The following is a 14360-nucleotide window of genomic DNA, read 5'->3' as shown; positions in this document are numbered from 1 at the left end:
TCAATTTCATCTATTCTCATTTATGAATAAAACAAGTACTGCTAAATTTTACACGAAATTAGCATTGCATTTCAAAAATAACTGCAAAGTTATTACAGTCAAACAAAACTGCTAAAAGGGACATAGCCCGTTGTGGCTGGAAGCAATAGCAACCCTTCCCCAACCAGAACTGGTTAAGTGGACATACCCAGTTGTGCTTAGGAATAAACTATGCAGTAATGGACTTAAGCAGTTAATGACTTTGCTAAACGGCCACTTCTAATAAGATTTGGACATCAACACTTCTGGTAGATATAGCCCATGGGGAAAGAATCATTTTGGTGGACTTAACTCAATTTTGCCAAAAATGGACATAACCACTTTTGGTTGTCAGCCCTCGATATATATACAGTATATATATATATATATATATATATATATATATATATATATATATATATATATATATATATATATATATATATATATATATATATATATATATATATATATGATGCATCCGGGAAAAAATTTCCTAAAATTTCAAAAACATTGTCCCACATATTTATAAGAAGACAAAGAAAATTAATAAACATATCATCAAGTATATTAATGATAATCCTAATAACTCTGATAAAAATTATTAGTGATGTAGGTAACGATGGTATTGGAAGAAAAAAAAATTAACATTGTCGCCCCTCGTTTATAAACATCAATAAATTTGAAGTATGAACATGTAGTGTGTTAACAGCAATACTAACAAGCGTGAATGATGACTGATGATAAGGATAATGGAGATTAACGCAAAAAAATATTGGATGAATCCATTGGAATGAGAAAAGATGGTCAATGACAAATGAACCTTAGAGTTCTTGTCTTGTTTGCTTGTTTGTTAAGTCTGCAGAGTAGCGAGTTGCGTTAACCCATACACAGCAGTCAAGGGCCATAAACAAGGAGTTTCTCACAGTGCCCTAATACTGAAATGAGACTTCATACACTGCCGGTTCGCGTGTATTTACGGGTGTGGTGTCTGGAACTAACTTGGAGAAGAAGTTTGTGTGTTCATGGAAGACCTGTTATTTTACTGGTGTTGTGGTTCGTTAACCTCAGGTACTATAATTCTGTTCCTCTCCCAGATATCTTTTCCCAGGGAACTTGTGGTTCGTTACCATCAAGTCCTTTCATTCTGTTCCTCCCTCAGACAACCTTTCCCAAGGAACATGGGTCCCCATAACCGTTGTTTAAATAAATAAAGACTTTGTTTCAAGCCCTGTACACACTTGGAAACATTGTTTGGAAACAATGTTTGGAAACGGTTTCCAAACAGTTTGGAAACTGTTTCCGAAAAAAACTTGATTCAAACAGTTTGGAAACAGTTCCCAAACTGTTTGAAACAGTTTGCAAATTATTTGTAAACTGCTTCCAAACAATGTTTCCTGTCCACACCTCAGTTGTCGTCATGCCTGTGATGAGTATAGAGGTTGTTGCAGCAGCGTCTGCATTTTACTTGCCAAGGGGGTCAAGAAAAAGAGAAAGATATGGGTGAGGAAATTTTTAGAAAAAGGACCCTATGGTGATTTGCTTTTGGCGGAACTGAAATTAGATGGTGGAGGTTTCACCAATTTTGTTCGGATGTGGTCAAATGACTTTGAACTAATTTTACGGATGGTGGCTCCCAGTATATCTCGAAAGGATACAAAATACAGAAAGGCTATTACACCCGACATGAGTCTGGCTATTACACTGAGGTATCTTGCAAGTGGAGATTCCTTTACAAGCCTCATGTACACCTTCAGGATATCGAAGCAGACCATCTCAGCTGTGGTTCCTGAGGTCTGTGAAGCTTTGATCTCAGCACTGAAAGGGTATGTTAAGGTAGAAAACCAGAAGTATTCACTGTTTTACTTTCTCTCTCTCTCTCTCTCTCTCTCTCTCTCTCTCTCTCTCTCTCTCTCTCTCTCTCTCTCTCTCTCTCTCTCTCTTACCTTATGGCATTTAAGAACAATATGAAAGGTGTGTTTACTAGAAAAACATATTTATGTAGGAATCATATTTTAATCACAATAATTACTACATGAGTTTGGGAAGGAGAGCAACTTGGAGTAGAGGCACCACTTGGGGCGGTAAAGTACTGTGGGATGCCTTGCGATGTTGGCACAGAAACCCTGAATACCTTTGTCCTGTATATGAAGTTTGTGGGGTGAACTGAGCCGCACCCTCCCCAAAGTACCCCATTTCCAAGTTGAAAATTATTTCATTAATCTTATGCTGTGCTACTGATACCTCGCGCTTACTTCTTCCGCATCCTCTCAGTTTATGGGCAACATTTTCACCGAACACATGATATTCATCCCGTGTAGTGACATGTTGTGCTAGAGACTTCATCAAGTGAAATGCTTCTTTCACTTCGTCAGCAGGCCTTTTAGCTGACGAACGACGGGGCGGGGAAGCGCTCTGAGGTGTTTCAGCTTCATGTGAACTCTCAATTACAGCATCAGTTTGTTGCTCAGATTCAACTTCAGCAACCTGAAAGAGAAGAGAAACACTTATAAATATCGTTGTTATTATTGTTGCTGTTGTTTTTGTTGTTATTGTTTTTGTTGTTATTATTTGTTGTCAGAGTTCCTACTATTATATTGTTTTTAATATCATCATTATTGTCATAATTATTATACATTATTGTTAGAATTATTACTATTCTCATTATCATTATTTCTATCTATCATTATTATTGCTGTTGTTTGTATTGTGACTTGCTGGTGTTAATATACTCATTATTTTCAATAATAATATTAGAGGCTCTTTCGCTTCACATTCCATCCCATTGGGTGTTGTATCATCTCTGGAGAGAGAGAGAGAGAGAGAGAGAGAGAGAGAGAGAGAGAGAGAGAGAGAGATAAATCATTAGTCTACCGATGATCATTCTTCTCCTCATCGCAGTATATCAATTGCAAGGGTATCATATTATGTGTGCATGTGTGTTATTTCACTGACTACGCATATTTCTCCTCAGATGCCTGCTACGGAAGAAGAATGGATTGCAGCAGCAAATGGGTTCTCCCACAGATGGAACTTTCCATACTGTATTGCTGCACTGGATGGGAAGCACGTTCAAATACAAGCTCCAAAGAATTGTGGAAGCCTTTTCTTTAACTACAAAGGGACACACAGTACTGTACTCATGGCGTGCGTAAATGCAGATTACCAGTTTATATATGCAGATGTAGGATGTCAAGGCAGAATTTCGGATGGAGGTGTGTTTAAATATACAAGTTTGTATGAGAAAGTAGAGCAGAAGCGGCTCAGGCTACCACCAGACCAGCCACTCGCAGAGGGACGCATTCCTGTGCCATACATGTTTGTTGGAGATGACGCCTTTGCTTTATCACGTTACTTACTGAAACCATTTCCAGGAAGTCTAGATAGGTCTTCCCCTGAGAGGATCTTTAATTACAGGTTGTGTAGGGCTCGGAGGATAATAGAAAATGCGTTTGGAATTTTAGCATCTAAGTTCAGAGTGTTTCTAAAACCTATTGCATTACACCCAGACAAGGTAGAGAGTGTTACTCTGACATGCATATATTTGCATAATTTTCTACGCAGGAATGTGGAGTCAAGAAATGTTTATTCACCACCAGGTACGTTTGATTCGGAAAATGTGGATAATGCCAGTATAACTGCAGGATCATGGAGAGCAGCAATGAATGAAGGTGAAGGGTTCATTGATTTGCAAAATATACCACGAAGGAGTACTGTGGATGCACAGGACATAAGGAAGGAGTTTCGAGATTACTTTCTCTCACCGGAAGGAAGTGTTCCTTGGCAGGGTAATTATGCGTAGGGACAGGCTGCCTGTAAATGTACATGTAGATGTCTGCTGAGCATTGATAAGATTAAATTGTATACATAAATGACACCTATTTTTTACCTACTTTTGCAACAGGTATTATGTTAGGATAATAATACTAATAACAGATATTATGTTATGGAATCAGCTTACCTATCTCTACATAAATGAGATCTATTTTTTACCTGCTTTATTAACAGTTATTATGTTACGGTAATAATACTAATAGCAGTTATTAAGTTACGGTAATTGTAACATCACCTTACCTCTCTCTCTCTGGTGAGTCTGTTGACCGGCTTCCTCTGGATTCTTGGCCCTGCAGCAAAAACAGGAGGGGCTCGTAACCAAACCATGAGCACTTCTTTGTAGAACTTCCACTTCTTTTCAGTGAAGTCAGTTTCAGATGTTCCCTCCTGAATTGTACTTTGATGGCTTTTATATTCTTTTCTGTATCACTTACACTTATAGAAAGTTTATCAGCTATCCCCGTCAAGGCATCCATCTTTTTAATTCTATTTTTGTAATCCACATTTGTTACATCCCACAATGTTGGGGATGAATGCAACAATTCAATTAGTTCTAGAGATTTCTCGGCAGACCACATGGTGTTATCACTGCAAGTCTCGAGTAGACTAATTCATCGCGCCTCGGCCGCACACACACGCAGTGTTTCCCATTCTGGATGGGAAACAGTAATTCGTGAAATGGTGTTTGGAAATGGTTTGCAAACAGTTTGGAAACAGTTTGTAAGCAGTTTGGAAACATTGTTTGCATACAGTTTGGAAACAGTTTCCAAACTGTTTGGAAACCGTGTCCAAGCTGTTTGGAAACCGTTTCCAAACATTGTTTCCAAACAATGTTTCCAAGTGTGTACAGGGAAAAATTTTTTTAAGGCAGTACTACAGTGTTGGTTCCTCGCCCTTGGCGGTAAGTGAGCAGCTCATGTCCACATCTTTTGCTTTCATAGTCCTGGAATAGCTTCATCTCGATGGGTTCTCTGCCAATATCTTTTTGGGAGGTATGTCGTCTGCATGTTGCTGTCATCTGACGACCAAGAAGCCTTGACGATCGCATTAATAGTCTCATCCCATACTATGGAAAAACTCCTTCTTGCAGTTGCAAGGGGACCTACTTTCTTGGCGGAACAGAGTTCTTGGTATCGGCTTCTTCACAAAGCTTCGGCGGGACAAGCCCCTGTTCTGTTCTACTAACTCTCTTTCTTCCTTTTGCGTTCTGTACAGGGTGTTCAGCTTCATAAACAGTGTCTTTAATAGGTTGGGAACCTCTGCTGACACTAACGCTAGCTTCAAAACGGATGAGGGTAGCACATCTGCTACCACTTCTGGGGCTTAATAAAGAATAACAGGACAGGTCAACTATTCTGGTCTCCTAAACCCCATTTCTTCCTTTTGCGTGGTGTACAGGGTGTTCAGCTTCATCTGTAGAATGTCTAACAGGCTGAAAACCACTGTCGGCACTAGCACTAGGTTCAAAACTGAAGGGGGTAGCAAATTTTCCCACACTTGTGGGGACTGTTAGTGGCCTAAGGGTTGATCATCACATTCTGGATCACTAGCACTGTAATCAGGATGCATCCACTCGTGGCCTATTACGTCACGGTCACTATAATCGTCATAGGTATGAGATTTTCTCTTCTTTTCACACTACTACCTTTCCTTAACCTTCTTCTCTTTAATGTCACAGCTTTTCTCTCTACCTCAACGTTACGTATTATGAATTTATGATATTGTCTTCCTCAGTAACAACACAGTTACCCATATTTGTTACGGGAAAAGGCTCATATAATCAGAACGGTGATTGGCGCTCACGTGACATTAACAAGAGCGCTGATTGGCTGGCCCGTCACTCGGTGTAAAATAATAGCCTCTGAACTTGCATCCTTTATATCGGCACTCCGGAAACTTGAAGCGTAAATTGACGGCCGTTCAATAACGCCCCCGACCTCAGGCCTATATCATGATTCTCGATGACAGAAATTCTCATAATGTGTCTACAGAAACGTTTTACGGTCTCGCGTTAGGCGGAAAACGCTTTGCATCGAAAGCCATTTCCGATCGTAATGCAGGCGATGCATATCGTAATTTTTATGACACATTTTCCTCGAATGTTTGAGGAATTACTGAGCTAGTTCACTTTTGTTGGAATTACCGAAATATATATGTATATACATATATATGTATATATATATATATATAATATATATATATATATATAAATAATAAATATATATATATATATGTATATATATATATATATATATATATATATATATATATATATATATATATACAATACATGTATTATACATATATATATATATATATATATATATATATATATATATATATATATATATATATATATATATATATGCATACATACATATACATATACACACACATATATATATATATATATATATATATATATATATATATATATATATAAACTGTATATATGATTTGGACGTCTTATGGTAGTATGTACCAGATATTCCCCTTTTGGTAGTTGGGACTTTTTCGGTGAATCCTGCTTTGAAGAAACATCTTACCAGCACGAGTATCAGTATCACACTAAACACTGAACTCCATGGTAGCTTTGGCAAAATATGAAAATTGACAAAATAATAATGCATTTTGTAACAAAGACTTCCTAGTTTCCACCTCAGCAGCTTGTCAAACTCAAGATGGAAATTATCTTACGAATATCAATCTCCAGTTGCCCTGAGAGCTGTGACGAAAGAGCTGTCAACTCACTGACCTACGAAAGCTCTTTGAAGCGTCCCTTCGGCCCCTAGCTGCAACCCCTTTCATTCCTTTTACCCTCCCTTCGTTCATATTCTCTTTTTTCCATCTTACTCTTCACCCTTTTATAACAATTGTTTCGTAGTGCAACTGCGAGGCTTTTCTCCTGTTCCACCTTTTAAACCTTTTTGTTCTCAGTTTCCCTTTCAACGTTGAATGACTTCATCATAGGTCCCAGAGCTTGGCATTTGGTTTAAGTTTCATATTCCATTCCATTCCTAAAAAAAGTAGATGTTTGTAAGTATAATGGCAAGCTGGAAAATGATTAATGACTACACTGAAGGTAAATAACTGACTCATTATGAAAGCAATTTTTATTTCAAATAATTTATACAAAAAGACTCAAACTCTCCACAATGAAACAGAAACTGGGCATTCATGAACACGTAAGTATATTGACTAACAATTTCGCCTCTGTTAGTTCATTTGTCTGGCACAAACCATCTTAGGTTCACTAATTGCATCACAGATCATCCGTAATTTTCAGTTATAAGTATATTCATATTTCAGTGACTGATTTAAATTATGAATGAAATTTGTATTTTCCGCTCACAACTGACCTGAAACGAAGCAAGGTCAGTTCCAGTTGTGATAAATGACTAGTAATCTTCAGCCTTGAATTACAAAATACCTTCAAGAACATTTCCTAAACTTTATATATGATTCCTCAGTAATTAATTACATTTATGTAAAAGTAATTATTAAAATTTTAAAACATAGAAAACTTGCTTTTATACGACAATTTTTTTTTTATCTTCTCGACGTTCTCTTTCCCGTACATCAGCAAGGTCAAGATATATTATAATCTGCTCCATTATCTCCACAGTAAATGCTCTTTGCCAAAATACTTTCATTTAATTTCAATATGATTATCAGTTGTCAAACCCTTGATTACATTATAATTATACCTTACGCAAAAAAAAAAAAAAATCACTAACTTTTTATGTAATTCAGACAGAGTTACTAAAGTGAAAATGACTAGCAAAATGTAATACATATCACAAACAGTACTCATAATAATCAGAACGATTTCAAACAACTTTTTATGTCAGACCCAGAGATTTGTCCCAAACGATTGTTTTGGTAAGCAAATCTTACATTCAACTGAGGTACATTTTGAGCAACAGTAAAGATCTCTTTGCTAATTTTCTGGACAATTATCAGTGAAGAGGAGGGTATCCCCAACACAACGGTTTTAAAATACACTCTTATAAGAATGAGGGTGTTTGAGTAGTGTAATAAAAATGAATAATACTGAAAAATTCGGTCGAAAGGTTTTAGGGAAGGAACGGGGCCATACAGAACGACTACAAACGAAAATACTCAAGAACTTCGTTGATTATTTTCTTCCTTACATCTAAAAATGGGAATAAAGTTCTGTTAGAAGCCATCAGCAGCCTAGTTCCTGCTATTATAGGTGAAGTGGGAACCCTGGAATGGAATGAAAATATAAATGGAGCATCATTTCCAAAGTCCACTCATTCTTTGATGCTTCATACAACTTCAGCCTGATCTTTCCGCAGTTTCGTATGGGGTAGACCATGAAATTTCTTTCTTTGAAAGGATGCAGAACAAAAATGACATTTTATTTTGGTTCCCATAGAACATCAACAGCACATAAATATGTAAAGGTCAAAGGTTGTTTAAACAACAGACACGATACAAATTGGCAGTTACCAAAAGGTTATTCAAAAAGGAGGTGTCATATTTAAAAATTGTTTCTCCTGGGCTTTGGTACTAATGCAAATTTTTCCCATCAACATTTGATAGATTCAGTTTTTCTGATGAGCAACTGTTTAAGAAAGTTATGTCCTTAAGGAATTACGCAACTAGAACAATTTATTTACAGACAAGTCAATTAAACACTTACAGAGTCATGTAAACAATTCCATACTGGTAAGCAGTTAAAAGGCGATACCCTACACAAGTACTAATGCACACGTGGCTTCCACAATCCACTGGCAAAACTTCAAATGTCTCGGTGCCACAAGAATATAACCAAATATGTATTCATGAAGTTGTATAAAGGTCACAATTTATAGCCTAGTCTAGAAACGTTTATTCCTCATTCGCTGAAAGCACAGTATCCCATACACATTATTAAATGACCTGGTAAAGTGTGTTCTGTGGAGTCACATATATCCATATTTATACACAGAATCCAAGTCTGATTGGTTAGACGGTACTCACCCTCTAGTTTCAAATCCTGAACTTGACTTCTGTGGTTTCAGATCCTGAGCTAAACTTCTGAAAAGGTCACATTTCTCATACAGGTATCATAAAGGACACCAAAGCAGTACAAAATTCACTTATCAATACCAAGTGAGCACACCAATTGAGTTTTAGTCTAACTAGTAAATATGAAGATAACTGATAGTCTCCAGCTGTCATGAACAAGCAATAGTATCAGTCACAGCATGAATATTCATGAATATATTTACAAAGATCAAGCTACCATAAAAATAATTTTTCAAAATCCCTGAATCTCAGTTTAACAAAATATGAGACTATAAAAATAAGTAAAATACTAAATTATTTTGTATGCTACTTGGCGATGGACTGTAGTTCAACCTGAAAAAAAAAGGCAAATAGGAGACGATATAAGATTGTAATTTGAGCATAATTTCTTCGTGCCAAAGTAAGTTTACATTAATTCAAAGCTGAAACTTGTTGAAGTTCCATAGGATAAAGGCAAGAATCACTTCATGAATCTCAGGACGATTTTTATCTGGCTGTCATGAAATATATGCAAAAATAACTTTAATTCATCCCACCATGATACAGTTCCAATTACTCTAATAGTGTATGGCTGCAACAGGCACTTTAATTAAACCATGCAATGCAAGCTAATATAAACACTGATTTAGTTTCGTCACACATGAAGAAAGTTTTCCAAACATTACATAAGTGAATTACTTTACAATAATCAAAACATTAATGTTCTTAACAGCCTATGGCAGTCACATCTGACAGGTTCTCTGAAATACCAGGATTCACATACTGAATAATCTGCTGTTCAGGCTGCAAAGAATATTCATGAACCATATCTTATTTTTTTTCTGCTACTACAGTAGATCATTATCATTGCTACTCTGAAACAACAGGACATCAGTAATGCACATCAACCATAAAAACGTGAGCAAGATTTTAATATTTCAACGCAGCTGCGATTATAAACGATTACACTGAACCACTTTAGTTATTTATATGTTATCTCAGCACACTTTAAACTCATCACAACTGTTGTAAAAGACATATTAATTATGCCTATGCACCTGTTTTGGTTATCATTTATGTATTAAACGACAACTTCACGGGCCAATATAAATATAGTAGTCCAAATGTCAATGAGTGATCAACGAAATGTTCTATGGCATATTGAATTTCACAATAAATCTTTTAGTAAATATACTTAAAATACTTCACTGTAACTGCTGTAGGCCACTTGCTATTCAAGTGCAGAAACATTGGTTTAATTCTTTAAATGTGACCAAAACAAACAGTATTTAAAGCCACAGGTCTACACTGAAACTCGTATTACATACAAGAGGAGAAACAACCATCCAGATAACTCACACTGTTTATGTGGCGCACTTTTGTAGAATGAGAAGTCCAGTAAAGGGAAAATCTCAGGTTACCCAAAGGTAAGGAGGGTTCATCTTAATTGGATTTACTTATGCCTGGTAAGAAATCACCCACCGAATGGGCAAAGAAATTCCTTTGTTTTCTTGTAAAGTATAAAAATGCAGAGTTGAGCTTTATGAGGGAGATTAGTGAAGACACTTTATACACAGATTGAGAGTCATTGTCTGACGTTTAATACTGCACATTCCACTGTAGTCAGGACTACTATTAATTCCTTTGTCAGTTTTTTGAATGCTGAAAATAATAATGGACATTTCTTAACAGCAAGTCAGCTGAATCAACACCACGTTTCCACACTTTTTTGGAGTTAGTAGATACAGAGATAGAGTTATGTCCATCCTGCGATGGTGGCTGGATTTTCCCATTACCTTCAGAAATGCCACTTTTGGCAATAATTTTAGATGGATCCTCCAAGACTGGCACTCCTGAATCCTGGAAGTTCCTATTTGTCAGTCGATTGTCACTCTTTTTCGTAGGCTGAGACACAAGAGCTGCTGAAGGAGGATCTCTGGCATTCTTCTTCTTCAAGGAAACAGGTAGAGTAAAGCAGTGTGCTGTGTTATTTGTAGTATAACACTTCCTCCTGTTGATGGTGGCAGTTCCTATCAAGGGGGCCATCTTCTTCCCCTCTGGCACATTTGGGAATTCATGCTCACTGTCTACTCCTTGGTTTGCTCCTCTTCCATGGAACTGGGGAATCTTTTCGAAGCGCTGGCACCAGTCGTTCTTATAATCAAAGGCGAATTCACTCTTAAACGATCCAGTGGTGGAATGGAAGCCTAAACCAAGAAAAATGGTTAAAAATATTATTTATTTACTATCTGGAAATACTCTTGCCCATGAAAAGCGTGTTATATGCTATCAGACTTTACACTTGTTTAAGGAAAAAGCCATTTCATCATGAACAACACCAACAATAAGATATAATGAACTGTGAGCAAAAGGTCAGCCATTTTCAAAGATCACACCAGGAATTGGAAAACAGAAGTGGAAAATGGAGAAGTTTTTAATGGGAAAAACACGTCTCTAACATACTGTCTCGATTTTATATCTATAAGGATGCTTACATTTCATTAATCTCACAACATAGATCTAGAAACGTTTGTAATTTATTACAGTAAAAAAAAAGGTTGTTGAACAGTCACTCTTTGTCTATGTAGTCATTTACACCAAACCAGTCACTTCCACACATCAAAACACAAAATGTTTCAGTTGCTCTCAACATTCCTGTCACCCTCCACATTTCCTCTTCATCGAGTCTGTCCAGTGGATAATCAATAGTTTTTTCTTTTACATTCAAAATTCTTATACAACTCTTTCATAAAAAAAAGCTTGATCCACATCCCAGCAATCTTCTCTAAACACAAATGTTCGTCCTCTATTAATCTTTCGGTCATCTTTCTTATACTTGCAATTTAAATTCCTACCAAAGCCTTTATACAGTGGAACAATTACTTCTCTCATGCATTTCTTTGCTAAGTACTTCATCAGGCATGCCTTACAAATCCTGGTCAGTCACTTCATTGCTCAATCATCACTGTTCTGCAATCCCTTCAACCCCTGATGCTTTTCCAGTCATCAAACTCTTAATTTCCCTCCTTATGCCCTCAATGGATTCTTTCATTCAAAGTTCAGGCAACTAATGTCAATTCCCAACCAATATGAATGAAATCAATGTGTTTACAAATATGTCCATATAAATGAGAAGTGTAGAGACTTCAGCTCCTTTCAGTGGAAGGAACAGTAATGGTATTTTGGCATGAAAAGAGTGATTTTATTCTTCTGGAATTGTACGCGGCAAAGTTGGAGATCGAACGTCACCTGCAACTCTTAACTATAAATGAGTAAAAATAATACAGGGGGAAAAACACATTGAGGACAAATCTAGAATAAACTTCAGCCTTAAAGAGCAAGAAGGGCTTCCAAAATCATCATATCATACACAGCAGCATATTGCAAACAGCACTGACGCCCCAAACACCCAGAAACAAACAGCTGGTTCTCTTTGTTGACCTTACCTGAGGCGAGAGAAGACAGAGATGCTGCAACTGACATCTCATCTCCCGAAAGGTCATAGTGACGGACGTCATCCAGGTTGTCTTCATGGTCTTGATCCACCTGGAAATGAAAACCGTTGATTGATATATATAAATATAGGCTCCAAGGCCAAGCACTGGAGCACTTTGGGTCATTCAGCACTTATCACAGTGAAGAGGGGAGTAATAGAGTTGTTGCAAAAAAAAAACAAAAAAAAAACAGATCCAGGGATTCAGGTAAAGGATCTAAAGGTTGAACTGGGATAAAATTCACTGTTGTGCTAAGAAGTAAAAGTCAGAGAAGTTGGATAGCAAGATTGAAGAAAAAAGCAGGAATGGAGGTAAAATAAAAGGCTAATAAGTTTATGCAGCTAGTGGCCAGAGGGATCTGCAGAAAGTTTAGTAAAGCCTACAGTACACCACATAGGCATGAAAATGGTAAACTATGTCAAAATTACTGTAAGGGACTGGAAATTCCTTATTCAATCCAGGTACAACATTTTCGGAATGAAAGAGTTTGCATTGGTTCAGTATATTCTTAATTAGAACATTCAAAGCATACATAAAGACAGCATAGCGATACTGGTATTTACAGATAGACAATGATATACACATAGATGTGTGTGTATGTGTCAGAGCGAGAGTGCGCAATGCACACATCTCAATCGTTCATACAACTATCAGTCCTCCATTGCACTAATGAAAACCAGATAGACTCACAAAGAATAGCTACAAAAATCACATTACACTCATCTTCTCCAGAGAAAAATTTAAGTTTTCTTGTTTTTAATAATTTTGCCTCTAGACAATAAAGTGAGCACAGATCATAGATTAAAATCTTATTTTTACATTTTCTTAAATTTTTTTGAATAATATATTCCAATGATACCTTATTTTTGCACTTCTGGCTTGTACCAGTCATCATTTTACATGGGAAATATTTTTTTCAAACAATATATTCCATTGATACCTTATTTTTGCACTTCTGACTTGTAGGCTACCACCATCATTTTTCATAAGAAATCATTTTTACAAATGCTATTACCGGCACTAAATGACCTCTGGGAACATAGGAAATAACGGCACAATGGTACCTTATTTTGCATCCCCCCAACATCAAGGGATTTTAAACAAGGATTACAAAATACCTTATTTTTGTCACTCTCTGAGTGATCATTTTTCATGAAATAATTTTTTTAAACAATATATTCCAATTATACCTTATTTTGCACTTCTGGGGTAGTCATCATTTTCATAGAAATCATCTTGTTTAACAATATATTCCAATGATAAGCAGCACGCCCTGCGGTCAATCAGCCAATCAGCGATTTTTGAGCTCGGCCTGACTCTATAGAAAATAAGAACAATATATTCTGATATCTTAGGTTTAGTCTTTCAATCATTTTTTAAAACAAAATCGCTGGATACCTTATTTTGGCACTTTTGAGTACGGAATCCGCATTTTTCAAATGTCTATTGTTTTGATTAAAAGTTCTGACTTGTTAGAGCCTGCTGGGGTGAAATTTCTTTAAAAGGTATTTATTCACTTGAAATTAATATCGAAACATATTTGACTCCACGTATTTTCAGTACAAACCAAATTTATTTTCATAAAAACAAAGTTATGGCATCATTTTTGACCGCCCTGCCAAACCTCAGTTTCACTGGCCCGTGGTCAGCGAGGCCAAATTTAAAAAAAAACAACAATTGTGGTCCCCTCAGAAAGCCAGTGTCGCTGGACTGCGCGGATAGTCAGAGTGGAAACAGATCTCCCCACCGCCAACATCTTCACCTCCTGGCCAGGCAAATTGATCATAACGTAATAAAATACTTAATTTGTGTAATAAACATCCAAAATTATATAGTAAACTATATTATGTAAAATGCATATTTTCTTCTGTATTCTACAAAGTAATACAGCTTACTGTATAAATGTGGATTTTTATCACAAACTGTTTTTCACGAGACTGAATTTCTTAGCAAAACACTCGATTTTAGATAGACAACCAGGGTGCCCTGTAACTAATG

General features: G+C 36.5%; 1 protein-coding gene and 1 pseudogene across 1 annotated transcript in view; both read right to left on the bottom strand.

The window, feature by feature from the left end:
• Window positions 1-1547: 1547 nt before the first annotated feature.
• LOC136850355 (uncharacterized) lies at window positions 1548-5587 on the bottom strand (annotated as a pseudogene).
• Window positions 5588-10375: 4788 nt separating this feature from the next.
• Window positions 10376-14360, bottom strand: part of LOC136850354 (uncharacterized) — a 15793-nt gene continuing 11808 nt past the window's right edge. Inside the window, exons 2-3 of the mRNA XM_067123974.1 lie at window positions 12315-12414; window positions 10376-11075 (exon numbers count right to left, since the gene is read on the bottom strand). Coding sequence (XP_066980075.1) covers window positions 10516-11075; window positions 12315-12414 — 660 coding nt within the window. The 3' untranslated portion in view covers window positions 10376-10515. The remainder of the gene's footprint in view (window positions 11076-12314; window positions 12415-14360) is intronic.

This window comes from Macrobrachium rosenbergii, chromosome 22, assembly GCF_040412425.1.
Source record: "Macrobrachium rosenbergii isolate ZJJX-2024 chromosome 22, ASM4041242v1, whole genome shotgun sequence".
Classification (NCBI taxonomy): Eukaryota; Metazoa; Arthropoda; class Malacostraca; order Decapoda; family Palaemonidae; genus Macrobrachium; species Macrobrachium rosenbergii.
Note: the sequence above shows the minus strand (reverse complement) of the source record. Positions and strands in the feature narration are given on the sequence as shown.